A 26,937-nucleotide genomic window follows, 5' to 3' on the forward strand; every position below is an offset into this window, starting at 1 on the left:
TCTATCTATCTATCTATTTATATATATATTTATTTATTTATTTATTTAGGCCTACATATTATAGTTTCCCAGCGTCCAAATCAACAGTCTGAGACTCAGAGAGATCCAGTTTATTGTCAGAGAAGACAAAGAAAAGCAGCAAATCAATAATCACAACTGAGTAACTGAAACATTTTTGGTATTTTTGAAAAATTAGATAATTGGATTATTAAAAATAGTTGCAGATTAATTTCCTAGTTTATGGTTTGACCAGACGGGTCATTATAAATATTAATACACATCACAGACAAAACATCTGGAATAAAAGTCGATATTTTTTACCTTTTTAGTAGGGCTGTCAAAGTTAACGCTATAATAACACGTTAACGGAAAAAAAAATGTAACGCCACAAATTTCTTTAACACAATTAATCTTTGGTTTTAAAGCTAGAGTGAAGATAACGGTATCATATGAAACTAGCAAACCTAGAACCTCAGACCATGCTGATCTCTTTCTAACCAGCTACATGAGGGAAGTTAGAGAATTTATCTGTTTCAGAGTCGATATCAAATAGAAAGAATAACATAAAAGCACTCAGTAAAGTTTCCCTTCAGTGTTTTTATCAGTTAAAAAAACTTTATCGTCTTGACATATTTCCTGAGTGACTCACAGGTCAAAGTCCGCTGTGTGTTGTTATGAGTGAGAATGCTGTCCTGTGATTGGTCGGTCGGTCTGATGATGATGATGATGTGACGTCTCTTCCTCCTACAGGATCTGAAGAAGCCGTTCGACAAATCCTGGAAGGATTACGAGACCAAAGTGTAAGAAAACGAAAAACGATAAGTGAATCTGAAATATGACAAACTATAAAACATAATACACATCTTCAGAAGTCACTGAAGCTATCACAGTGTGATCTCGTTACTAACCAAACCTCATGGTGTTATCAGCTAATTTAGATTCGTCATACAATCATTTGTTTAAAAGAAATAAATCAGTGGAGAAACAGATTTGAAGACAACGCAGCGCCGTTTCTTTCACGGAGCTCTTAACTCGACCTTTGACCTCTCCAGAGCGAAGATCGAGAAGGAGAAGAGGGAGCACGCCAAGCAGCACGGCATGATTCGCACCGAGTTCAGCGGAGGAGAGATCGCCGAGGAGATGGAGAAGGAGAGGCGACTCTTCCAGCTGCAGATGTGTGAGGTGAGCTCGCCAAAATGTTTCGGCTTCACATGGAGAATTTAAAACTTTTAAGATCTGATGAATCTTCTCTCCTCTCCGCAGTATCTCCTGAAAGTGAACGAGATCAAGGTGAAGAAAGGCGTCGACTTCCTCCAGAACCTCATCAAGTTTTTCCACGCTCAGTGCAAGTACGTCGCTCAGAAACATGTTTAAATCCGTCACGAAGAACCACCAGAACGCAGCAATTATTCAGTATCTCTGCAGAAAATGTGCACCTTCAATCATTAAGTCTCATGTGAATCTGAAATATGTAATAAATAAATAATTAGGGCTGTCAAAGTTAACGCGATAATAACGTGTCACTACTGTCTTTAACACATTAACAAAACTTGGTTGTAGCGGGCTCAGTTTTAAAGCTAGAGTGAAGATACTGGTATCATATGAAACTAATAAACCTGATGAATCCATTGGTACCAACCATGTCATACTAGCTTGAAGCGAAGGAGGTTAAATAATGCCCCAAATTTACGCTAAATTTTGGCGAGGAAAAACTGTCATGTCCATTTTCAAAGGGGTCCCTTAACCTCTGACCTCCAGATCAGTGAATGTAAATGGGTTCTATGGGTACCCACGAGTCTCCCCTTTACAGACATGCCCACTTTATGATAATCACATGCAGTTTGGGGCAAGTCACAGTCAAGTCAGCACACTGACACGCTGACAGCTGTTGTTGCCTGTTGGGCTGCAGTTTGCCATGTTATGATTGGAGCATATTGTTTTATGTTAAATGCAGTACCTGTGAGGGTTTCTGGACAATATCTGTCATTGTTTTGTGTTGTTAATTGATTTCCAATAATAAATATATACATGCATTTGCATAAAGCAGCATATTTGCCCACTCTCATGTTGATAAGAGTATTAAATACTTGACAAATCTCCCTTTAAGGTTCATTTTGAACAGATAAAAAATGTGATTCATTTCAGATTAATTGAGACAAACAAATAATAAAATGAGGGAAAAAAAGCATGTAATCTATTCATTCCATGTTTTTTCTTAATGTTGCAACACAATATAATTGATGACACATTTAGAGATTTGTTCTTTTTATTTATTTGTCCATTACCTCCACAAAGGAGGTCATGTTTTCAGTTCTGCTTGTTTGTCAGCCGGATTACAGAAAAACTACTGACGTGACTTTAATGTAACTTGGTGGAAGGGTGCAGCATCGACCAGAGAAGAACCCATTACATGTTGGAGCGGATACACACATTATTTTTCACTTTCGTTAACATTGCGAGAAAGGGCATTTAGCCGTTTAGTTTTGATTTATTATTGGTGGATGTATTTGGTCATTTTGTTTTTTCAAATGTGTAAATTTAGTTTTACACATTTTGGTGCAAAATGTTCCACTAAATGAATTTCTCTTTCTCTCATGTGTGTTCAGTTTTTTCCAGGACGGCCTGAAGGCTGTGGAGACTCTGAAACCCTCCGTGGAGAAACTGGCGACGGAACTGACGACGGTGAGGACACACAAACAGATAATAGTAATAGATTACTGTGAGGAATTTAAAGGGTCATTTCATCCAACATCTCTCTGCTGGCCTCTTTTATATTTTACTGATATTTGAATGTTGGCGGCCTTTAAGGTGGTGGCCACAATCAGAGAAATGAGTATAAACAAAAGACTATAGAAGCTGCCGCCATTTTGGACTGAAAACGCTTATTATATTTGTAAAATTTTATTGTTCAACACAGGTCATTCCAGTAGAATAGAGCTTTTGTCCACAGGGAGCGCCAAAATCAACACAAAATGAAAGTTCCTCGTAGTAACTAAGTAAAAGTATGTCAGTACTATCATCTGAATGTAGTTAAAGTAGTACTACAGTAAAAGTATAGATGTGTCAGTAAAACGTTCCCTGTCAGTGTTTTCCTTGATGTTTCTGGGTTGATATCACAGCTGCATTAATGTGTATGTTTCATTTGAACTCCGTTATTTCCTGTTGGTTAGTTTAATCCGACTCTTCTTCTGTGGTGTACAGATTAAGCAGAGTCAGGATGGAGAGAGGAAACAGCTGATTCAGCTCCGAGACGTCCTGAAGGCGTCTCTGCAGTCTGAGCAGAAAGAGGTAAGAGACGAGTTTCTTTACTGCACTGTGTAGTTTTAAATACTCTATATACTGCCAGGTAGTTTCCCTAGCAGGACTTTAAACTACAAACATGGAGGTTAAAATTGGTCGTGTTTCCTGTTTCTCTCCGCAGGACGCTCAGGCCAAACAGAACGCCGGTTACAGCCTCCACCAGCTGCAGGGCAACAAGGCTCACGGCACCGAGCGCTCCGGAGTCCTCTACAAGAAGAGTGAGGGGTGAGTGAACTCCATGTCCCAGAGTGCAACAGTGATGTAGGACACGACGCAGACTTTATTTTCTGTTCACTTCCTGTTGACATTAAAGCTGCTAAAGTTATTAACGGTCACTGAATAAAGCTCCCGTATGATCAAAAAAATTTATGAACAAGACTCGGTCAAAACCGAGTATCTGTCTGGACCGTATACACAAATAGTCAGTGGTCATGTCTATCATGTTTTGTGAACAGTTTTTTCCACTTATGTTTGATTGAAAGTGAACTTATAATGAAGTAAATCACATTCAGTAATAGTAAATGGTAACATTCAGTCATTATATTATACATTTTATACAAGGTGAAAAGGAATTAGCATGACGTACAGCGAAAGTTTATCAGCGTTGAGATATTCCCGCTGTCACCACTGACGTTGTTGCTGCCGTATTTATTCCTAGATGGAGCAGCTACAATGTTGGCAAAGCCTGGCACTGATCGACCCGAACTCCGTTCAGAAAACAAGCATTTTAAAAGTTGTTTGCTTGTTGTGTTGCGGACTGACCTGACAAAGCATGAGTTCGGTCTTTTTACAAATCGACATCATAATGTCGTTATTTCGGCATCGTTTTCATCCGTTTATTGTATTATTATTATTATTATTATTTTGGGTTCATAACGCAGTAGCGACGTGCGGCTCACTAGATACAGTCAGTGCAATGGGACTGTATGTGAATACAGCTCGCCGCCGGATGATGTTATGAAACCAGACACGACAGCGCTTGGTTTTCTGACGTATCTGGGACTTCCACAACACGTACAAAGCAGTAATAGTGGTTATTTCTTCCATGGCTGATGGAGGAAATGGAGGAAAGCGAGGTGAAAATTTGCTTCGCGCTTGGTGTGAATGTACGGTAACACAATACGAAGCAACAACATAACGTATCTTAAACGAACATAAACAATAGCACATGTAGAACAACAGTACCATGTAATGATACATTGAACCGCTGACACGCGCCCCAGAAAACGTCAACATGGAACTGTTCTCCACCTTTTCATTTTGAAAGAGCAACGGCCAAAGAGGAAACTCCAACAGTCGGCTGACCAATCCTGTAACTTCATCACTCAGTCAGTCAGTGACAGACTTTAGTGTTTGTGGGCTGGCCCTCTGCAGTCCAGCCAAAAATAAGGTTGTGATATAAATAAAAAGTAGATCAAAATGTGGTCAGTGTGTATCACTAACACACGTGTGACGTCCTCAGACTGAGGAAGGTGTGGCAGAAGAGGAAGTGCTCGGTGAAGAACGGCTTCCTGACCATCTGCCACGGCACGGTAAGACTCCGCCTCCTCTCCTCCTATTGGTCCTCCTGCATGAGAAGCTCCGCCCTCCCTCGCCTGCATGCCCATCAGCCAATTAAAAAAAAAAAAAACACTTCTTCTGGGGTTTTAGTTTTTATTTCATTTTTTCGATTTTTATTTAGTTTCTTATTTTATTTTTTTTTGTTCCTTCTTTCTTTCTTTTATTTTGAAGTTTTTACATGAAGAGTCAAACGGCCAATCAGGACAGAGCAAGCAGCAGAGGAAGAGAATCAGGAGGAGAAGGAAGAGCATAAGGAGAAGGATGACAGAGAGAAGGGTGGGAGGAGGGGGGGTTACTAATTATTAATAATGAATAATTATTTTCAACCTCTCATCTCTGCTTCAGCTCTCACAAACACAACGCTCTTATTTTGATATAATTCATTCATTCGATGTTGAACACTTTCAGTATGTCTTCATGCTTGTCTCAGGCGAACAGACCTCCAGCCAAACTCAACCTGCTCACCTGCCAGGTGAAGAGGAACCCCGAGGAGAAGAAGAGCTTCGATCTGTTCTCACGTAAGCCGCCGCCGCCGCCGCCGCCGTCTTCATGTGTTCGCCCATCAGTCTAACGCGTTGCTCACTTCCTGTCTGACTCTGTGTTTCCTCCAGACGACAGGACGTATCACTTCCAGACCGAGGACGAAGCCGAGTGCCAGGTGTAAGTAGCGCAGTGACTTACACAGCTCTTGACCCTTGACCCCTGTGCGAACACCTGACCTTATGACCTTATGACCTCTGACCCGGTGTGTTGATGTGTGTGCAGCTGGGTGTCGGTGCTACAGAACAGTAAAGAGGAGGCGCTGAACAAAGCGTTCAAAGGCGACCAGGACGAAGGAGAGAACAACATCATCCAGGAGCTGACGAGGGCCATCGTAGGAGAGGTGAAGAGGATGAGCGGCAACGACGGCTGCTGCGACTGTGGGGCGCAAGGTCAGTACTACTACTACTAGTACTACTACTACTACTACTACTACTACTACTACTAGTACTACTACTAATACTGCTGCTGTGACTGTGGGGCGCACGGTATGTAATACTAATACTACTATTAGTACCACTGCTAATACTGCTGCTGCGACTGTGGGGCGCAAGGTCAGTACTACTACCAATATACTACTAATACTGCTGTTATAACTACTACTACTACTACTACTAATACTGCTGCTGCTGCTGCTGCTGCTGCTGCTGCGACTGTGGGGCGCACGGTCAGTACTAATACTACATCTACTACTAGTACTACTAGTGCTGTGGCTGTGTGATAAATGAAATCATATTGTTAGCAGAGCTTGTTAAGAGAAAAGTTCATTAAGTGAAAAGCTTGTTAAGAGCTCATTAAGCAAATGGCTCGTTATGAGAAGAGTTTAAGAGAAAAGGTTGTTAAGAGCTCGTTAAGAGAACAGCTCGTTAAGAGTAAAGCTCGTTAAGAGAAGAGTTTATTAAGAGTAAAGCTCGTTAAGAGAAGAGTTTATTAAGAGTAAAGCTCGTTAAGAGAAGAGTTTATTAAGAGTAAAGAGTTTATTAAGAGTAAAGCTTGTTAAGAGAAGAATTTATTAAGAGTAAAGCTCGTTAAGAGAACAGCTCGTTAAGAGAAAAGTTTGTTAAGAGTAAAGCTCGTTAAGAGAAAAGTTTGTTAAGAGTAAAGCTCGTTAAGAGAAAAGTTTATTAAGAGTAAAGCTCGTTAAGAGAAAAGTTTATTAAGAGTAAAGCTCGTTAAGAGAAGAGTTTGTTAAGAGTAAAGCTCGTTAAGAGAAGGGTTTATTTAGAGTAAAGCTCGTTAAGAGAAGGGTTTATTTAGAGTAAAGCTCGTTAAGAGAAGGGTTTATTTAGAGTAAAGCTCGTTAAGCAAATGGCTTGTTATGAGAAGAGTTCATTAAGTGAAAAGTTTGTAAAGAGAACAGCTGCCTCAGGGAAGAGTTTGTTAAGAGTAAAGTTCTTTAAGAGAAAAGGTTGTTAAGAGCTTGTTATGATAATGGCTCGTTAAGAGAAGAGTTCGTTAAGAGAAGAGTTCGTTAAGAGAAGAGCTCGTTAAGAGAAGAGCTCGTTATTTACCAGCAGTGCTGCAGCAGTATCTCTGTATCTGAGGTGAACTGTATCCAGGAGCTGAAATAGCGTTTAATCCGTCAGCTGTTGTTTCTGCTGGTCAGACTGGTTTCTGTTGTTTCACTGTGTACCAGTTACTGAGTGAGACACCAAATCCCACCTGCTCACCTTCTGTGTGTGAATCAGAGCCTACTAACATCATCGTCTTCATCATCTGGTCCCGTCAGGTCCCACATGGCTGTCCACCAACCTCGGGGTGCTGATCTGTATCGAGTGCTCGGGGATCCACAGGGAGATGGGGGTCCACTACTCCAGGATCCAGAGCCTGGACCTGGACGTCCTGGGAACCTCCGAGCTGCTGGTGAGTCCACTTCACTGTCCCCGGAGGAGTCACGGAAATCAGAGTGTCGAGTGAAACAGAGTGTATCAGAGTTTGTTTTTCTATTTTAAAATTTCACCAATTTGTGTCTTTCTATCTACGACAAAGTATCATTTACACTGTTAATAACAAAAACATATTTGAGATTCACAGAATTATTTCAAAATCTTTTTGAGAAAAAAATCTTAATTTCAAGAAAGAAGTAAAAAATTTAAGAAAAAAGTCCTGATAATTTGATAAAAAAACATTCTGTTCTTTAAGCAACCTTTTTGTTATAATACTGTAACTTTATATCACATTTTTTATTTATTTTTTATTATCGAAATATTACAACTTTGTGACTTTTTTTCTCATAATATCATAACTTGATTCTCGAAAACAGTTGCCCAAATATAATAAAATTAATGTCAGTCTATAGTCATTTATATTAAATAAATATCCTACAAATATTATTTTATGACAGTTTGATTTGTTTAGCATTTATCCTTTTAGATTTTATAAAATGATGCCATTTTGTCTCATTAATTCATTTAAAAACAGTGTAGGCAAGTCACTGGTAAACTGACGTTTTCTTGCATGACATTTACAGTATTTAAAGTATTTGAAGAGAGTAGAGATGTTGCAGGTCTGTAGCGTTGGATTGTATTAAATGGTACATTTGTTGGTGCATTCAGAGCAGTAAATGGAACAACCAGAAAATGTGCAGATGTGACTGTTTTAGTTCAGGAACCCACCTGACCTGACATGTTGTGTTTTAGTTGGCGAAGAACGTGGGAAATGCCAGCTTCAACGAAATCATGGAGGCAGATCTGGCAGCGCAGGACGTCACCAAACCTAATCCGACCAGCGACATGTGAGTGAAGAAATGATCTGAAAACAATAGAAGGAAGTCTATTAAACGCTGATTAACTCTCTCTGGTCGGTTCTCCAGGCAGATGAGGAAGGACTACATCACAGCCAAGTACACAGAGAAGCGTTTCGCTCGGCGGCTTTGTGCCGACGCCGCGTCCAGACTGCAGTTTCTGTACGAGGCCGTCAGGAACAGAGACATCGTGTCTCTGATCCAGGTCTACGTCGAGGGGGTGGACCTGAGGGAGGCCATCCCTCAGCCCAACGAACACGTACGACCTCACTGATCACTTCCATCAGCTGTCAGATACTAAATGTTTAATGGCAGAGATTTACATTCAGTTTGTGTCTGTCAGGAACCTGGAGAGACGGCGCTCCACCTGGCGGTCCGGATGGTCGACAGAAACTCCCTCCACATCGTTGACTTCCTCGCCCAAAACAGGTATCATCATCATCACTGAAGATGCAGCTAATGATTATTGTCATTATTGTTTGGATTGTTAAATGTCAGAAAAGAGTCCAAGGTGATGTCTTCAGATATTGCCTCCGTACCAACGCCATCTTGGTATTTGGTCGTTGCCATCTTGTTTTTTTCTCCGTTGCCATCTTGGTATCCGACGTCACTATGGTTTGGGTGTGTAGAGAATGCAGCGTGTTCTCACGTGTATAGTAACACTAAGGTGTGTGTTTCAGTGGTAACCTGGACACGCAGACGGCCAGAGGAAGCACGGCGCTGCATTACTGCTGTCTGACGGACAACAGCGAGTGTCTCAAACTGCTGCTGAGAGGAAAAGCTTCAGTGTCCATCAGTAAGAACACAAACACTCACGCAAGATTCAACTGTTGTTCTGCAAGAAAACAGGAAACGCACAGCGTTACAGCGTGACAATGTTACAGCGTAACAACGTTGCCGCGTTACAGTGTTACCGCGCTACAGTGTAACATTGTTACCGCGTTACAGCGTAACAACGTTACAGTGTAACAATGTTACAGCGTGACAATGTTACTGCGTGACAATGTTACAGCGTGACAATGTTACTGCGTGACAATGTTACTGCGTTACAATGTTACTGCGTTACAGTGTAACAACGTTACAGTGTAACAATGTTACAGCGTGACAATGTTACTGCGTTACAATGTTACAGCGTGACAATGTTACTGCGTGACAATGTTACTGCGTGACAATGTTACTGCGTTACAATGTTACAGCGTTACAATGTTACTGCGTGACAATGTTACTGCGTTACAGTGTTACCGCGCTACAGTGTAACAATGTTACTGCGTTACAATGTTACTGCGTTACAGTGTTACGCTTTACAGCTGTGCGTTTTAACGTTACAGTGTTACCGCATTACAGTGTTACAGCGTTACAGCATAACAACATTACAGCGTAACGTTACAGTGCTACCACGTTACAGTGTTACGCTTTACAGTGTTACAGCATAACAACATTACAGTGTTACCACGTTACAGCGCAACAATGTTACAGCATAACAATGTTAAGCAGCGTAAGAACGTTACAATGTTACAATGTTACAACGTTTCAACATTACAGCGTTCGAGCGCCAGTACAAAGCTTTTAGTCTCGTTTCTAAATGTCTCAGTTTTCATCATGAATTTGTCTCCACAGCAAACGAAGCGGGAGAGACGCCGCTGGACATCGCCAAACGCCTCCGACACACTCGGTGTGAAGAACAGGTAGAACTCTCGATATTTTTTATATTTGTTAGATGAGCTCTTTGTTTTATTTTATTTATAAATGTTCATTTTCCAGCAGAAAAGTACGTCAACACAGACAAACAAGGTGCTTACATTGGGCCATGATATAATCTCGTATGCTAGCTAGCAACACCTATATTAGCATCGGTAATAACATTAAATGTGAGTTTAAGTTCATCTAAACTTTAGACATCAGAAGAAAAATACTGTACATCCAAAAAGTAACTTTCATTTTTCAAAATCATTTTTTTGTTGAAAACTTCTGATGAATGATCCGTCTCCTTTTCGTTTGTTTGTATGTTCCAGTTGACTCAGGCTCAGACGGGAAAGTTTAACGTCCATGTTCACGTTGAGTACGAGTGGCGTCTCCAGCATGAAGACATGGACGAGAGCGAGGACGAGATGGAGGACAAGGTCAGCTGGTTTTACTTTAAACAACTCGTACGTGTGAAGGCGGTGAAGATGTATAACCGTGTCTTTCCTGCAGCCCATCCCGAACCGGCGAGAGGAGCGTCCGGTCAGCTGCTTCGTCCCGGGCAGCGGCCCCATGCAGCCCAACCTGGCGGCGTTGGCCCGGGACGCCGCCTGCCTGGCGCGGGACAAACAGAGGTCTCAGGTGCCCAGCATGATGATCAGCAACGAGACCTACGGCACCATGCTGGACCTCAACCTGCCGCCACCGGGACCGACGCCCCCGCTGCCGCCCAGAGGACCCAACAGAGGTCAGACAGACGGGGACTTTATATCTTTAAATAAACTTTATTTAACAAACGGCTTTACAGGAAGGAGACAATCCTGTCTGGAAAAAACTTTTGTCTCGCTGCAGTTTCAGGACACGGTAAACCTGTTGCCATGGATACAGTAGGAAGACAGCGGTCGTCCTCCGACCCCCCCAACCCTCAAACCCCAGAGAGGAACTCCTCCATGTACGGTGAGTGTCAGTCGCTTCCTGTCAGCTAGTGACAAAATAAAAGCATCCAACAACAAGTAGATTTACTTATAAATGTGTTTCTCATCTCGAGACTATATGCAACAATTAATCAATTAATCGATTAATGGATTAGTCGATTAGTTGATTGACAGGAAATTACCAACAACTCACATACCTCCATAAATTAATGATAGTAATATAATAATAATAATAATAGTTATAATAATAATAATAATAATAATAATAATAATAATAATAATAATAATAGTAATAATGACAATAATAATAATGATGATGGTAATAATAATAATAGTAATAATAATAATAGTTATAATAATATTATATGAGAGAGTTCACGGTATATCTGATATGGTCTGTTGTTACCTCTGTTCTCCTCCCAGTGCTCCCAGTAGCTTCTCCTCCTCCAGTAAACAAGAGGTCCAGCATGTTGGAGACCAAGACCCAGTCCGCCAGGAACACCCCCCTCCCTCCTCTGCCTCCCCCACCAGCAGCAGGACTCCCTCCAGTCCCCCCAGCACCGACCATCCCACCACCACCCCACTACAAAGCTCCGCCCCAGCCACCACCAGTCCCCCTTCACCAGACCAGTAAACCACCAGTACCACCAGGACCACCAGGACCACCAGGACCACCAGGACTACCAGGACCACCAGGACCAACAGGACCACTAGGACCACTAGGACCACTAGGACCCAAGTCCCCCAAATCACCCACTGGGTATGTACTGGACTGTACTGGGCTGTGGTGGACTGTAATGGACTGCTGGTCGGAGATTCATCAGTTGACTTTATTTTGTCTGATTTCAGATCAGTGAAACTTCCTCCACAGAGACCTCCTCTCAGGACCGCATCTGTGGACAAACGAGGTACTCACACACTCACACTGAGTCCTGTACTTGTGAGGACCCTCATGACCTCGTGACCCTGGTCTGTACTCGTGAGATTCAAAATAAAACAGATGTAAAGTTTGTTGGTATTAATCTGAATAAACAGAACGATGTTTACTTTGTCCAGTATATATACATCCTCATAGCCAGTGTATTAACGTTACATACAGTAACGTAGATGGCGGTTCTGAGAGGTAAAATTACTGTTTTTGTGAATGGAGTCTGGTGGCTTTGAAGAGAGCGACGTAACGGCTTCAGTTCCCCGTCAGGTAATTTTACCTCTCAGAACACGGGAGTATACATACAACCCAACCTTTCAGTTATTTCCAAACTTAGCACAGCTAACGTTGACTCAGCTAGTGCTAGCGTTCACATTATTCATAACCTTATTGATTAGCTTACTGTGCTAACCTACGGCTGAGTGGACGTTTCCATTTGATTAAAGGTCCCATATTGTGCTCATTTTCAGGTTCATACTTCTATTTTGTGTTTCTACTAGAACATGTTTACATGCTGTAATGTTCAAAAAACACTTTATATTCCTCATACTGTCTGCCTGAATATACCTGTATTCGCCCTCTGTCTGAAACGATCCGTTTTAGTGCATTTCAATGGAATTGCAACGGAATTGCGTTGCTAGGCAACAGCTTGGGTCCATGTTTACTTCCTGTCAGCTGATGTTATTTACATACACTGCAACCAGGAAATAAACTGGGACACATTTAGAGTGTTTACGTTTAAAACCGTGTAATGGTCTAAATATTGTATATTTGTGACATCACAAATATACAGAAATCCTGACGGTTTGTTTTAAACGCGCAATTTCTGAATACGGGCTGTGTGTATTTCTCCGTATATTGAGCGTTTTGATAGTTATACAGTATTTATACAGCACTTAAACCTGCTTTATAATGTAACAGACCTGAAAATCTCACTTTTTACAATATGGGACCTTTAAAAAAACGGAAAAGAACGCAGATGGAGTTGCCATTTGAAATGATAATATGACAAAGAAAGCTTATAAAAGTCTTATCATACAACAAATCAAACGTTACAGAAACAGATCAAACACAAAAAACAACCTGTAAAGATCGTGATGAGTTTCTGAAGATTTGTCATTTGTTGCTGTTTATTCTGTCTGTAGGGTCACAGCCCAAATCCCCACAAAGCTCGGGTCCTCCAACACCCAAACCCAGAAGCACCTTCTCCGTAAGTCCTCAAACACAACAGCGTCAAAACTAACAGACCCAACAACAGCTCAACCCTAACAGACCCAACAACAGGTCAACCCTAACAGACCCAACAACAGGTCAACCCTAACAGACCCAACAACAGCTCAACCCTAACAGACCCAACAACAGCTCAACCCTAACAGACCCAACAACAGGTCAACCCTAACAGACCCAACAACAGCTCAACCCTAACAGACCCAACAACAGCTCAACCCTAACAGACCCAACAACAGCTCAACCCTAACAGACCCAACAACAGGTGGATATAAAGGGACAGATCATGACTCATACAAGTTTTTTCCTTCATCCCATCTACAGAAACAGTTTAATAAACGCGGGACTTAGTTGATGTTTATTAGAGTTTCATGACTGTAAAATACTGAACACAAATATTTACAAATTGACTCATTAATATGAATAGGGAACCTAAACGTGACTGGGTTAAATTGTGCTTTTTTTATGGAGTTTGGTTCAGTTTATTGTCTGCTAACCTACAGTTAATTCTTACAGTATATATAATATATATATAAATATATATGTGTGTGTGTGTGTGTGTGTGTGTGTGTGTGTGTGTGTGTGTGTGTGTGTGTGTAGAAGCTGAAGCCTCAGCGGGTGAAGGCCATCTACAACTGTTCAGCTGATAATCCAGACGAGCTGACGTTCTGTGAGGGGGAGGTGATCATCGTGGAGTCAGAGGAGGACAGCGAGTGGTGGGTGAGTGACAGCTACGCCCGCCCCGCCCAAACAGGAAATGCATCTAAAGAAACAACGCCATGTCATCTTTCACTTCCTGTTTTACTTGAGTTTGTGTGGTTTGTTTTAGGTCGGTCACGTTGAAGGAGACCCGACCAGGCGAGGAGCGTTTCCTGTCACCTTCGTTCACTTCATCACAGAGTGACGTCACACCTTCGCACTGCTCACCTGGAGCGGACACATTAAGGACTCAAAGTGATGCTCTGTCCTCTGGATCGACCTGGACCTGGACCCGGACCCGGACCCGGACCCGGACCCGGACCCGGACCCGGACCCGGACCCGGACCCGGACCCGGACCCGGACCCGGACCGCAACACAAAGCCAACTGAAACACTGAAGCTACTTGTTTTTGGTTCAAGCTTCCAGATGTTGTAAATATTCAACCCTGCAGGACTCACCTGTGACTCCTCTGTGCCTTGTTCAAACTCACAGAACTTTATTTTATATTGTAGTTAGATTACAAAGTTTTCCAAAAGATCCTGAATGTGTCAGGCTGAACATTTTTTAAGATGATTTTGATGATTATTTAGTCTTTCTTGTTTTATCCCCTTAGATCAGATGAAAGGAAATCTTATGGTGTGTTCACATCGAGAGCGAAGCAACCTTTTCGCGCGGCGCGGTTACAAACAAAGTCAATGCAAAGAGATAATGTGACGCAAATTCGCACCGGGCCACGCGAACAGGTGAAATTTGCGTCATTCCCGTATTCGCGGGAGTTTAAATATTTCAACTTGAGTGAGAAATTTGTGTGACGCTGTGTTGTGAGAGCCTATCAGTGATGAGATTCTCCTCCTGTCGTCGCTGACGTCCTGACGTTGTTGAATCAGAAATGGAGGAAATAAATAAATCTTGTATGTGTCTGTGGTCACCCAGAGCTACGATAGTACATCACATCTGTACAGAGACCGGACCAAACTCTGACTGTCTTTGGTAGAAACAACAACATCGCTGCGTATTTATGTCTAGATGACTTTATGTTGATGGAGCAGCTGCATAGCCTGGCACTGATCGAGCCAAACTCCATTCAGAAAACAAGCATTTTAAAAGTTGTTTGATTGTCGTCATGGTAACAGACCTGACAAAGCTTGAATTCAGACTTTTTACAAATCAGCATCATTATGTAGTTATTTCGGCATCATTTTGATCCGTTTATTGCGATAAAATCCCATCACAATCTGTTTATTTTGGGTTCATACCGCAGTAGCGATGAGTGGCTTGCTAGATACAGTCAGTGCAATGGCGCTGGATGTGAATACAGCTCGCCGCCGGGTGATGTTATGAACCCAGACACGATGGCGTTTGGTTTTCTGACATATCTGGGTCTTCCAGAACATGTGCATGTTCCCTGGTTGATGGAGGAAAGAAAAGTGGTTGGTATCCATGGACACAAGCTCCTCCTCCTCCTCTCTGGTACGTCTACAGCGAATGAACACAAATGACACCGGCGGTCCGACTTGTGCGAGTAAAGCGAGGCGAAAATTTGCTTCGCTCTTGGTCGGTCGGATCACAGCGTTAAAGCTGCACACACACTTATATTTTAGACAAAATGACATATGGACGTACGTGACGAGGCGGGATGAGAAACGTGTTCTTTCACACGTGTGTAGTTGTCCACTTACTTTTGTCCATATATAATATTATTAGAGTCTTTTCAATGTTTCCTCATGTGTGTTTGTCTGGTAAAAACTATTTTTATTTTAACCTGTTGGCTGAAGGGAAACTCTTTAATATGAACGTCCACTTTGATTTTATTCTACTCTCATTTTCTTATAACGCACAGTGTCATTAAAAACACCTGAACTTCCTCCTTCACCACAAAGTCAACGTGTTGTTAATGAACCGTCTAATTTTATTTCTTCTCTTCCCATCTTTCTTTATTTTTATTTCCATTTTTTGTGATATTCTTTCTTCTCCTTTTTTAATTTTTCCCCTTTAATTTCAAGCCCTCCCATCTCTGCCTTCTTTTTTATTTCCATTTTTAAATCCAGGGCTGCAAATAGCAATTATTTTCATTACCCAGAGTTCACGATGACGTCTTCAGATGTCTTGTCTTATCCGAACAAGCAGCAGATGAGAACACATTGGAGAAGCTGGAGGTTTTGTTACATAAAAAAATTCAATGATTAATCAGTTATCACAACTGTTGCCGTCTTGACGATTATTTTTCTGTCGATCTACTAATCAATTGATCTATTAAGGATGCTCTATTTTCCTCCTTTCAATTGTTCTTTAGTTTAAAAGTTATGATAATGATTAATTAATGTTTTAGAATAAAGTTACAAGGTGCTTGACATGAGTAAATCAAGAGTGAAACATTTCAGTTAAATAAAATAAAATATAACATTATTTTAAGGGAAATTGTTGTGCAGCAGCTGCAGTACAACTTAGGAAGAGAACAACTATAAAATACAATATAAAAATGAAAACGATTATCTATAAACCAAATTTACACAATGCCAAGAATATAAACAGGTTAACGGTAAGTTTCATATATATAAATAAATGGTTATAAATGGGAAGGTGCAAAACCGAATAAGCACAAAAATACACAACAATAGAAAAGGATAAAAACAACAGAGTGAAATAAACAAATAACATTCATACTTTCATTAGAAGCTTTTTTTTTTTTTAAATTCAGTCTTTTTGCTGTACAATAAATATTTCAGCTTTTAGCAACGTCACTCACTTTTTTATTTGATCATACAGAAAAATATAAAAACATTTGAAATTGTGAAGTCATATTATTAATAATAATAATAATAATAATAATAGTAATAATCAAAGTTTATTTATATAGCACTTAACAAAATCAATGATTACAAAGTGCTTTACAAAAACCAAACAGTGACACAAAATGAGTACTAATAAAGTACCAGCATATATATATATATATATATATATATATATATATATATATACATATATAATAATATAATGGTTTTAATTTGAATAATTTGAATAGGGTTTCAATTTCAACGTAGTAAATCATATTTTTTAAACAATGAGTAATTAATATAAGTAATTATATATATATACAAAAAATAAATATATATATACATTTAATTTGTTTTAATATTTTATATATATATATATATATATTTATATATATAAATTTATTTATATATATATGTATATATATATATCTTTATATTTGTATTTATATATATATAAATATATTTTTATTTATATATGTATATATACATATATATTTATATATATTTTTTTATTTATATATATATATATATATATATATATAAAATATTCAAAAAAATTCAATATATATATATATTTATATTTTTGTATATATATATATATAATTACTTATATTAATTACTCAGTGTTTAAAAATTATGATTTACTACGTTGAAATTGAAACCCTATTGAAATTATTAAAATTATAATCATTCTATTATTTATATTATTATTCTAAAGGTGGAACCTTCGTTTCGACGGTTCGTACAACACGGAGAGAGATTCATCACGGACCGGAAGTGACGCGCTAGCAGAGCTTGCGTATAAGAGAAGGCGCGTTGTTGTTTCTGAAGTTATGAGTTCATTTAACGTTTAATAAAGATTAATCAGGTTTATTAACGCGAACATGGCGACTAAACGTAAGTCCGATGTCTCGGTTCCTGCGGAGGAAAGTGACCAGCTGCTGATCCGCCCGCTGTGAGTTCAATAACACTTTAATCTTAAGAGTCTGATTCTGCTGCTCACACACCAGACAGCATTCAGAAATACACTGATTTAGCACATCTATTAATCAACAAAGGAGAATCAACAAGTTTACGACTTTTAATGACTCTTTAGAGGCAGTTCTTCAATTCGGCTTTGACCAAATGTACCAAACAGCATTTGCCTCGGTGTCTGCTACTCTCAGACCAAACTCCATTCATAGATAGCCTAATTTAGTAGATATATTTCATCAACAAAGGCAGAAGCATTGTTAAGTTTTACCATTTAAGACTAATAACAAATCCTTAAAGGCAGTTCTTCATTTAGGGTTGGACCAAATGTACCAAACAGCATTTATTTAAGAAGGTTTTCAACTTGTATTGGCCTAACTATTTAACTAACAATTAATATCTTCCATCTATTGATGATGAAATCAGGTGTTTCTCGGTGGATTCTATAAATTCAGAATTAATGATTTAATTGAGTCTTTAATTATATAACTTATATTTGGCATGTTTTGCAAAGGCACAACATGTTTTAAAATTGCTTAATAAAGTTTGGCTTTACTTTCTTTGGCAGCAAATCCTTCACTTATTTGTTCTGAGTTTGATGAAAACATCTGGATGTTAGTTAGACATGATGACGATGGTGTCTCTCTGTGTGTTTGTGTCCACCAGAGGAGCAGGACAGGAGGTGGGACGATCCTGCATCATCCTGGAGTTCAAGGGACGAAAGATTATGGTATGTTTGGTCACATCAGCTGTAACATCTGTGTGTCTGCAGAGTGTGTAGAAACATGTGTGTGTTGTGGTTTAGCTGGACTGCGGGATCCATCCTGGTCTGGAGGGAATGGACGCTCTGCCGTACATCGACCTGATCGATCCGGCTGAGATCGACCTGCTGCTCATCAGCCAGTGAGTTCAGCAGATATCATTATTAAATTAAACCCTGTCATACTTGAGATACCATAAAGATCAGGGTTGATGTAGACCTGGACCTTGTTGCTGTCTCCTCTCAGCTTCCACCTGGACCACTGTGGCGCTCTGCCCTGGTTCCTGCAGAAGACCAGCTTTAAAGGACGCACCTTCATGACTCACGCCACCAAGGCCATCTACCGCTGGCTGCTGTCCGACTACGTCAAAGTCAGGTAGGACTGAGTCAGTGGTTGATCAGATGACTCTGGTATGATCTGTGATGTATGTCAGTGTGTGGTGACGCTGCTCTGTGGCGTTCATTGCAGTAACATCTCAGCGGACGACATGCTGTACACGGAGACCGACCTGGAGGAGAGCATGGAGAAGATCGAGACCATCAACTTCCACGAGGTCAAGGAGGTGGCCGGCATCAAGTTCTGGTGTTACCACGCCGGCCACGTCCTCGGAGCCGCCATGTTCATGATCGAGATCGCCGGAGTCAAGGTCCGTTCTGGTCGTTTTCAGGGTTTCTGTCAGTGACTCGCCACCGTCCGCCTTCTTTAAAGGGACTCTGTAAGAATAGCTTGTTAACAGTGACACCTGTGGCCGTTAAGTCGACGGCAGTCCGCGTCCTGTTGCTCACGCTTGTGCTCGCACTACGTAGACGCGAGCGAGCATTGGTCAAAACAGCGAGAAAAGTTAAAAAATACGACTGCTTGACAGGCCTCCTGCACCTAGTTACGGTTGCTAACGTAGGATTGGACAGTGGCCGTTCTTGGGAGGGGCTTGGTGAAGGGTCAATTAAGCGATTGATTAAGAAAGTACTTAATTAATCAAGATTAATGTTGTTTAATATGTTGGCCCCCAAAAAAGAAAATTCCAGTCTGGTTGTAGTTTTTAGATGATATTTTACATCTTCTTCTTCTGCAGTGTCACCTGTGCTAATGTGTGTATTTTGTATGTGTGTGTGCGTGTGTAGATATTGTACACAGGAGATTTCTCCCGTCAGGAGGACAGACATCTGATGGCGGCAGAGATCCCCAGCGTCAAACCGGACATCCTGATCACTGTGAGTGGAGCTGCACAGATTTATTCAATCTAAAAACTTTTAATTTAAAAAATGTAAATCCAACATGTGTGCCTGGTTCTGTGCGTCAGGAGTCGACCTACGGGACTCACATCCACGAGAAGCGAGAGGAGCGGGAGGCTCGCTTCTGTAACACCGTCCAAGACATCGTGAACCGGGAGGGCCGCTGTCTGATCCCCGTCTTCGCTCTGGGCCGAGCCCAGGAGCTGCTGCTCATCCTGGGTAAGACGAGCCGACGCTGGGCCTCCCTCGGACTCCGGTCCCGTCTGTCTGTCACGGCCCGAGTACTGGTTCCGTTTTAAAGTCCACGTTTAGACAAGAAGTTCCTCAAACTGTTTAGAGGGGTGGCCAAGTATCCCAGCATGCATTTCACAAAGTATAGTATAGCATAGTATAATATAATATAATAGAATATGGTATAATATAGTATAATAGAATAGAATATAATATAGTATAGTATAATATAATATTGTATAGTATATTATAGTAAAATATAATATATTATAATATGATATAATATAGTATAGTATATTATGATATAAGATAGTATAATAGAATAGAATATTGTATAATATAATATAGTATAATGTAATATGATATAATATAATAATAATTATATATATATATATATATATATATATGCTGTTGCGTCACCATTTTAATGCCAGACACTAACGGTTTGTGACGGTTTGTGTGGATACAGACGAGTACTGGCAGAACCACCCGGAGCTCCACGACATCCCCATCTACTACGCCTCGTCTCTGGCCAGGAAGTGCATGGCCGTCTACCAGACCTACATCAACGCCATGAACGACAAGATCCGCAAGGCCATCAACATCAACAACCCCTTCGTCTTCAAGCACATCAGCAACCTCAAGGTTCGGTGTACGCCGCAGTATACTTCCCGACAGGATACTTAGATAAGTACGTCGCCTCACGTCCCTCGTGTGTGTGTTTCAGAGCATGGACCACTTCGACGACATCGGTCCCAGCGTGGTCATGGCGTCTCCCGGTATGATGCAGAGCGGTCTGTCCAGAGAGCTGTTTGAGAGTTGGTGCACTGACAAGAGGAACGGAGTCATCATCGCCGGGTACTGTGTGGAGGGAACACTCGCCAAGGTGTGTCTCTGTTACCTGTCAGATACGGCATTGATTTAATCTTTTATTTGTTATTAATGAATCGTGTGTTTGTCTCAGCACATCATGACGGAGCCGGATGAGATCGCCACCATGTCGGGTCAGAAGCTTCCTCTGAAGATGTCCGTGGACTACATCTCCTTCTCCGCTCACACCGACTACCAGCAGACCAGCGAGTTCATCCGAGCGCTCAAACCTCCTCACGTGGTAATTACACCATCCAAACACACACACACGCACACGCACACGCACACGCACACACACACACACACACACACACACACGTTAAATTATAATAATACACTTAATTTATGTATTACTCTTCTTAACAAGGCTATAAAGTGATTTACAGGTAAAAACAACAATAAGATAGAATACAAACAACAGAGAGGGATGATATATTGTTATTGAGTTTGATAAATCAACGTGTAGCTTCACGCGTTGATCAGTTTTTGTTTTTCCGTGTCTCCAGATTCTGGTCCACGGCGAGCAGAACGAGATGGCCCGTCTGAAAGCAGCGCTGATCCGCGAGTACGAAGACAACGACGAGGTCGACATCGAAGTCCACAACCCGAGAAACACCGAAGCCGTCACGCTCAACTTCAGAGGAGAGAAACTGGCGAAGGTTCGTCCGAATCCACTAAGATAAGTTTCACTGATCAGCTTGTGACGTCTGCGTTGTGTGGCTCTGTTAACTCCCAGCATGCTCTGCTGCAGGTGATGGGCTCTCTGACTGACAGGAAGTGTATTCAGGGTCAGAGGGTCTCCGGGATCCTTGTCAAAAGAAACTTCAACTATCACATCGTGACGCCCTCCGACCTCTCCAGTCAGTAACACCCTCCCTCCGTGTGTGTGTGTGTGTGTGTGTGTGTGTGTGTGTGTGTGTGTGTGTGTGTGTGTGTGTGTGTGTGTGTGTGTGTGTGTGTGTGTGTGTGTGTGTGTGTGTGTGTGTGTGTGTGTGTGTGTGTGTGTGTGTGTGTGTGTGTGTGTGTGTGTGTGTGTGTGCGCCTGTTTATCTATCCTTGTGGGGACCGAGGTTTAAACCATCATAGTGAGGACATTTCTGTATTGTGAGGACAAAACTGACCTGAAGTTAAATTAATTTTTTTATTGTTTAACGAACCAATTAATTAACCGATTGTGAAACAAAAACTGTTTTTATTCTGGTCCTCAGATGACGCATCTTTTTGTTTTGCTGCGTCCCCGAACACATCCCTGTGTGTTGTGTTCGGGTGCTGTGGTTTTCCTCAGTGTTTGGTGACTGTGGTTCTATCTTTGTTCAGACTACACAGATCTGTGTATGAGCACAGTGACACAGACTCAGGCCATCCCATACACCGGCCCCATCTCCCTGCTGGTCAGCCAGCTACGCAGCCTCGCAGGTCAGTTATTATTATTATTATTATTATTATTATTATTCATGTTATTATTATTACTGCTATTGTTAGTATTGTTATTAATATTATTTTTAGTAGTAGTAGTATATCATTATTATTATCACTATTTTTATTATTATGAATATCATTGTTATTGTTTTAATTATTATTATGATCATCATTATTAATGTTATTATTATCATTATTGTTGTTGTTGTGTAAAACTTCTTTATAAATTCTGTGTTTTGAGGTCAGTTTTTAAAGTTTTATTATTATTGTTGTTATTATTATTATTAGTATATAATTATTATTGTCATTATTATTATTGTTATTATATTATTATTATTGATATAATAATAATTATTATTACTATCATGATGATTATTATTATTCATGTTATTACTATTATTGTTATAAATATTGTTGTTGTTATTATTACTACTGTTACTATTACTAGTATTGTTGTTATTATTATTATTAGTAGTAGTATATAATTATTATTAATATAATATATTATTATTATTTTATTTGTATTATTATCGTTGTTATTGTTTTAATAATTATTATTGTTATCATGATTATTAATGTTATTATTATCATTATTGTTGTTGTGTAAACCTTCTTTATAAATTCTGTGTTTTGAGGTCAGTTTTTAAAGTAGATCTTCAGCAGCGTTTACAGTGTATTTTGTGTATTTTGTGTATTTTTAGGAGATGTGGAGCAGGTGGAGGGAGCGGAGAAGATCACCATCAGGATCTTTAAGAGCATCACGTTGGTTCATGATGCCGGCATGGTGCTGCTGGAGGTCAGAGACACAAACTGTCTGTTTCTTAAAGGGCGGGTCCATTATTTTTTTTATTTGTTTAGGTTTTTATATCATCCTGTATCTTCCCAGTAGAGTTCCTTTCCTCCAAGTTTTATGTTTTTGCGTCTAAATGCCATTTCCCTTCAATCCCTTCTAAAAACCTTTCCCCACGTGACCTGACGTAGGTTACTGCATGATGTCGCTGCTACATGTCTAGTGTATATACATCCTTATAGTCAGTGTACTAATACAGTAACAGTAAGACAGTACAGTGAGATGGCGGTCGGTATGCTCCTAGTTTGGAGAAGCAGACAGGAGTACCGACAGGAAGCTAAGCAACGTACCGCTGTGGACAGTACTAAATCGTGTTTTTAGCATCAATTCAAATGTAACTGAGGTTTTTTATTTTTTGTCCTCAGTGGATCGCCAACCCGCTCAACGACATGTACGCTGACGCCGTCACTACGGTGGTCCTGGAGGTCCAGTCCAACCCCAACGCGCAGAAATGTGAGTAAACGAACACCGTGAGACTTTTTACTGTCGGACAGGAACAACCTCTCTTTAATGTTTAATGTTTGTTTGTTTGTTTCAGTTCTTGAAGGCAAGAAAGAAACGTTCGACATGGAGCTGTTTGTAGAGCGACTGGAGCTCATGCTGCAGTAAGTTCAGTTCACACACCTGGTGGACGTTTGTTTTACTCTGCTAGAGGTGCCAGACGGGTGGACACAGAGAAAGTTGACATTAATGTCTGTTTCGTCTCTTTTTTTTCTTCACTGAAGTTACACGATTGGTCGGCCGAGTGTTGGAGTTTCCTCATTGGCTGTTGTTCTTTCAAAATGAAAAGATGGGGAACAGTCCGTTATGCAAATGAGTCCGTCCAGCGCCACGTGTCCGGCTCACGAAACTTGGACCAAGCTGTGAAGCTAGGCGATCTAGTTCTAATATTAAACCAGATTCAACAGTGGCATCGCCTCGCTTTCAGTCCAAAATGGCGGAAGCGTAGCTCTGCTGCTGGGCGCTGATGTTGCAATGGAACAAATAATTGACTTTCACTTCTTATCAATATACGTTCTTTGGTTGAACAATAAAACATTATAAATATAGTGAGCGTTCTCAGTCCAAAATGGCATCCCCTAGCATCCTCACCGGACCTGGTGGACATGTACCGCTGGATTTAACATTATAGACATGACCTCAGACTATTTGTGTAACAATTTAGCCTCGTACACGGTCCAGACATATACTCGGGTTTGGACCGAGTCTTGTTAAAATCTGATGCTTTCTGAAGCCCCGCCCGTCTGGCACGCCACACATCATAATACAAACAAACCCTTTTTGAAAGACTGATTTAAAACAGCAGGAAAATTATTAAAAATCCATCTCTTTAACAGATCATAATGTTGAAGGTCTACTATTTTTACCAATTGAGGTGTTTTTATAATTTGTTTTTATTTACTTATTATAAATTAGGGCTGTCAATCGATTAACATATTTAATCACAATTAATTGCACATTTTTAATCAGTTCAAAATGTACCTTAAAGGGAGATTTGTCAAGTCTTTAATACTCTTATCAACATGGGAGTGTACAAATATGCTGCTTTATGCAAATTTATGTATATATTTATTATTGGAAATCAATTACCAGACTCGTGGGTACCCATAGAATCCATTTTCATTCACTTATCTGGAGGTCAGAGGTCAAGGGACCCCTTTGAAAATGGCTATGCCAGTTATTCCTCTTCAAAATTTAGTATAAGTTTGGAGCGTTATTTAACCTCCTTCTTGACAAGCTAGTATGACATGGTTGGTACCGATGGATTCTTTAGGTTTTCTACTTTCATATGATACCAGAACTTAACTCTAGCTTTAAAACTGAGCCGCTACGACCTAAAAAAGTATGCGTTAAACGTTAACGCGTTATCTCGTTAACTTTGACAGCCCTAAAATTTATTCTCAAAATGTTTCTTTGAACGTATTTATCTTTAAAAAAAAAAAAATTTCAAATCATTAACAGCTTTTTGTTAAAATATATCTATTCAAGAAGTGTAAGACATAAAAAGCTCAAGAAGCACCTTATCTGTAAAGATGCATAGATTTTCAAAATAAGAGCTGACCACGGTGGTTACTGTGTGAGGAGATGTGCTCTTGGTTTGTGTGTGACAGAAACAAAGCAGACGAACACTGTTGATGTCTTGTTGTTTGTGTGTTGCAGCGACATGTTTGGAGAGGACTGCGTGAACTTCAGAGACGGTAAAGACTTTAGCGTAACTGTGGACGGCGTCACGGCGTCCATCGACCCAGAGACCAAAGTGAGTATGATGGCCTCTTCATGACATTCCTACAGTTGGCGTGTTAACAAATATGGGATGTTGAAGGATCATCTGGTGTTTTTCTATATTTTTTTATCGTCAAGAAATACCATGAAAAGATCAAAATCATTATGTTAGTCCCTCTCTTAATACGGTCTGACTTCCTGTCTGTGTCTCTAAGCTCCAAGCCCATTGGTTCCTACTGAAGATGTTAAAAACACAAACATATAGTTTCATTTATTTAAAGTAATTTCCTGAAACAGCTGCTCACTGTAGTTTTTATCACACAAACGGGAGGAAATAGGGAGTTTGTTGGGGGACTATTTTCAGCGGCGGATTAATCCACATGTGGCGCTCTAGTGAGTGTTAGTGGCAGCAGGACGGTGTGTGAAATAAACAACAATGTCGCTGCCGTATTTATGCCTCGATGACTTTATGTTGTGTTGATGGAGCAGCTGCATAGCCTGGCACTGATCGAACCAAACTCCATTCAGAAAACAAGCATTTTAAAAGTTGTTTGATTGTCGTCTTGCGGACAGACCTGACAAAGCATGAATTCAGACTTTTTACAAATCAGCATCATTATGTAGTTATTTCGGCATCATTTTGATCCGTTTATTGTAATTAAATCACAGCTCAATCTCTTTATTTTGAGTTCATACCGCAGTAGCGATGTGTGGCTCGCTAGATACAGTCAGTGCAATAGCAGTGTATGTGAATACAGCTCGCCGCCGGGTGACGTTATGAACCCAAACATGACGGCGTTTGGTTTTCTGACATATCTGAGAATTCAACATGTACAAAGCAGCAACAGTGGTTATTTCTTCACAGCTCAATCTGTTTATTTTAGGTTCATACCGCCATAGTAAACCAGATTTAGCCGTGTGAAGTAACGCGAATAAACACAAATGATCCCGCGGTTAAACTAGCTTCGTGTTTTGTGTAAACGGCATAATATTTAACGTAATGCCCTTTACCTGTGTGCTGACCTCTGACCTCTGTCTCCAGTCTGTGTCGTGTACAGAGGACGAGACTCTGCGGGAGATGGTGGAGGTCGCCGTCCACCGGCTCTACGACGCCCTCAGCCCCGCCTTCTGAGTGTGATGTCACCAGCAGGGGAGCTGATGATGAACTGATGTTTTTGTGTTTTCCTTCTTTAACAAAGACAAACTCTTTGTTTGAAACCTGATTCCAAAGGAATTAACGACCTTCAGCTGTTTTTTTGTACTCGATTTATCTGTAAAGCAAAATAAACGTTTGTCTCAGAGAGGCTTATTGTTGTTGTTTTGTTCACCTTAAAGTTCAGTTTTATTATCTTGGAAACAGACGGATGTTTCTGGACGTTTTCCCTCAGAATACCTGATTTTAGACTAATGATTATTTTCGTTATCAATTAATCTGCCAGTTATTTAATCGATTAATCGTTTCAGCTCAAACACTGACAGTATGAAGCGTCAGAGTTCATTCTTGACCTTGAAACAGCAGTTTTCTAGAGCTTTCAGCCAAATTACAAATAATCAATAAATCATAAAAACATACTAAATCTGAAATCATGACTGACATAATAACTTTATTTATAAAGACATACTCACATGTCAACAGATCCATCTCCATGACGACTGACCGAACTGATGAAAACGTGATATGGTATGGAAGACGGATTATGCCAAAATAAATAAATAAGTGACTCGCTAGCTAGCCAGCATATAGTCCATCTATGTACTCTGACCCCGTGATGACACATTGAGTGACAGCCCAAGCATTTGCATAATGAGGCAAAAATGCATAAATAAATGTAAAAATAAATGTGTAAAGAAAAGAATACAGAAATAAATAAGTTTGGGAAAATAAATACGGGGTGAAATGCAATGGGAAAATCATGCATAAATAAATACATACATTTAAAATTAAATATAAAAGGAAAAATGTGAAAATAAATGCAAAAATAAATAAATATA

At 40.2% G+C, this 26,937-nt stretch overlaps 2 protein-coding genes across 5 annotated transcripts in view; both read left to right on the forward strand.

The window, feature by feature from the left end:
- The window catches only part of asap2b (ArfGAP with SH3 domain, ankyrin repeat and PH domain 2b), a 28,649-nt gene extending 13,157 nt beyond the window's left edge, over positions 1–15,492 (forward strand). The window contains exons 5-30 of one of the 4 annotated variants that reach the window (XM_074616257.1): positions 751–800; positions 1,053–1,182; positions 1,264–1,349; positions 2,607–2,682; positions 3,202–3,288; positions 3,422–3,525; positions 4,763–4,832; positions 5,032–5,136; positions 5,291–5,378; positions 5,472–5,520; positions 5,626–5,792; positions 7,130–7,263; positions 8,040–8,134; positions 8,213–8,402; positions 8,487–8,572; positions 8,824–8,939; positions 9,761–9,828; positions 10,156–10,263; positions 10,337–10,571; positions 10,676–10,780; positions 11,182–11,434; positions 11,471–11,518; positions 11,608–11,666; positions 12,832–12,896; positions 13,514–13,633; positions 13,743–15,492. In XM_074616257.1, the coding sequence (XP_074472358.1) occupies positions 751–800; positions 1,053–1,182; positions 1,264–1,349; positions 2,607–2,682; positions 3,202–3,288; positions 3,422–3,525; positions 4,763–4,832; positions 5,032–5,136; positions 5,291–5,378; positions 5,472–5,520; positions 5,626–5,792; positions 7,130–7,263; positions 8,040–8,134; positions 8,213–8,402; positions 8,487–8,572; positions 8,824–8,939; positions 9,761–9,828; positions 10,156–10,263; positions 10,337–10,571; positions 10,676–10,780; positions 11,182–11,434; positions 11,471–11,518; positions 11,608–11,666; positions 12,832–12,896; positions 13,514–13,633; positions 13,743–13,817 (2,769 nt within the window). In that variant the 3' untranslated portion in view covers positions 13,818–15,492. Of the gene's footprint in view, positions 1–750; positions 801–1,052; positions 1,183–1,263; positions 1,350–2,606; positions 2,683–3,201; positions 3,289–3,421; positions 3,526–4,762; positions 4,833–5,031; positions 5,137–5,290; positions 5,379–5,471; positions 5,521–5,625; positions 5,793–7,129; positions 7,264–8,039; positions 8,135–8,212; positions 8,403–8,486; positions 8,573–8,823; positions 8,940–9,760; positions 9,829–10,155; positions 10,264–10,336; positions 10,572–10,675; positions 10,781–11,181; positions 11,519–11,607; positions 11,667–12,831; positions 12,897–13,513; positions 13,634–13,742 lie in introns of all 4 variants that reach the window. The other 3 variants (XM_074616258.1, XM_074616256.1, XM_074616259.1) reach the window with 3 other exon arrangements.
- A 1,653-nt stretch (positions 15,493–17,145) lies between these two features.
- cpsf3 (cleavage and polyadenylation specific factor 3) lies at positions 17,146–26,248 on the forward strand. The gene is made up of 18 exons (XM_074615245.1): positions 17,146–17,342; positions 18,026–18,089; positions 18,165–18,262; positions 18,367–18,495; positions 18,589–18,766; positions 19,242–19,331; positions 19,421–19,571; positions 20,053–20,228; positions 20,311–20,469; positions 20,548–20,694; positions 20,960–21,112; positions 21,205–21,313; positions 21,771–21,869; positions 22,574–22,668; positions 23,088–23,175; positions 23,261–23,327; positions 24,883–24,979; positions 25,988–26,248. Exons 1-18 carry the CDS (start codon positions 17,272–17,274, stop codon positions 26,075–26,077), a joined length of 2,061 nt encoding a protein of 686 aa, XP_074471346.1. The 5' UTR covers positions 17,146–17,271; the 3' UTR covers positions 26,078–26,248.
- The last annotated feature ends 689 nt before the right edge of the window (positions 26,249–26,937 follow it).

This window comes from Sebastes fasciatus, chromosome 18 (assembly GCF_043250625.1).
Source record: "Sebastes fasciatus isolate fSebFas1 chromosome 18, fSebFas1.pri, whole genome shotgun sequence".
Taxonomy (NCBI): Eukaryota; Metazoa; Chordata; class Actinopteri; order Perciformes; family Sebastidae; genus Sebastes; species Sebastes fasciatus.

What these genes read in the sequence shown, in the direction of transcription:
- cpsf3 (XM_074615245.1), top strand. Translation starts at nt 17,272, where the DNA reads ATGGCGACTAAACGTAAGTCCGATGTCTCGGTTCCTGCGGAGGAAAGT. An exon ending in AACCGGACATCCTGATCACT is followed by an intron (nt 19,332 to 19,420) that starts GTGAGTGGAGCT and finishes TCTGTGCGTCAG; the next exon opens with GAGTCGACCTACGGGACTCA. An exon ending in GAGGAGAGAAACTGGCGAAG is followed by an intron (nt 21,113 to 21,204) that starts GTTCGTCCGAAT and finishes GCTCTGCTGCAG; the next exon opens with GTGATGGGCTCTCTGACTGA.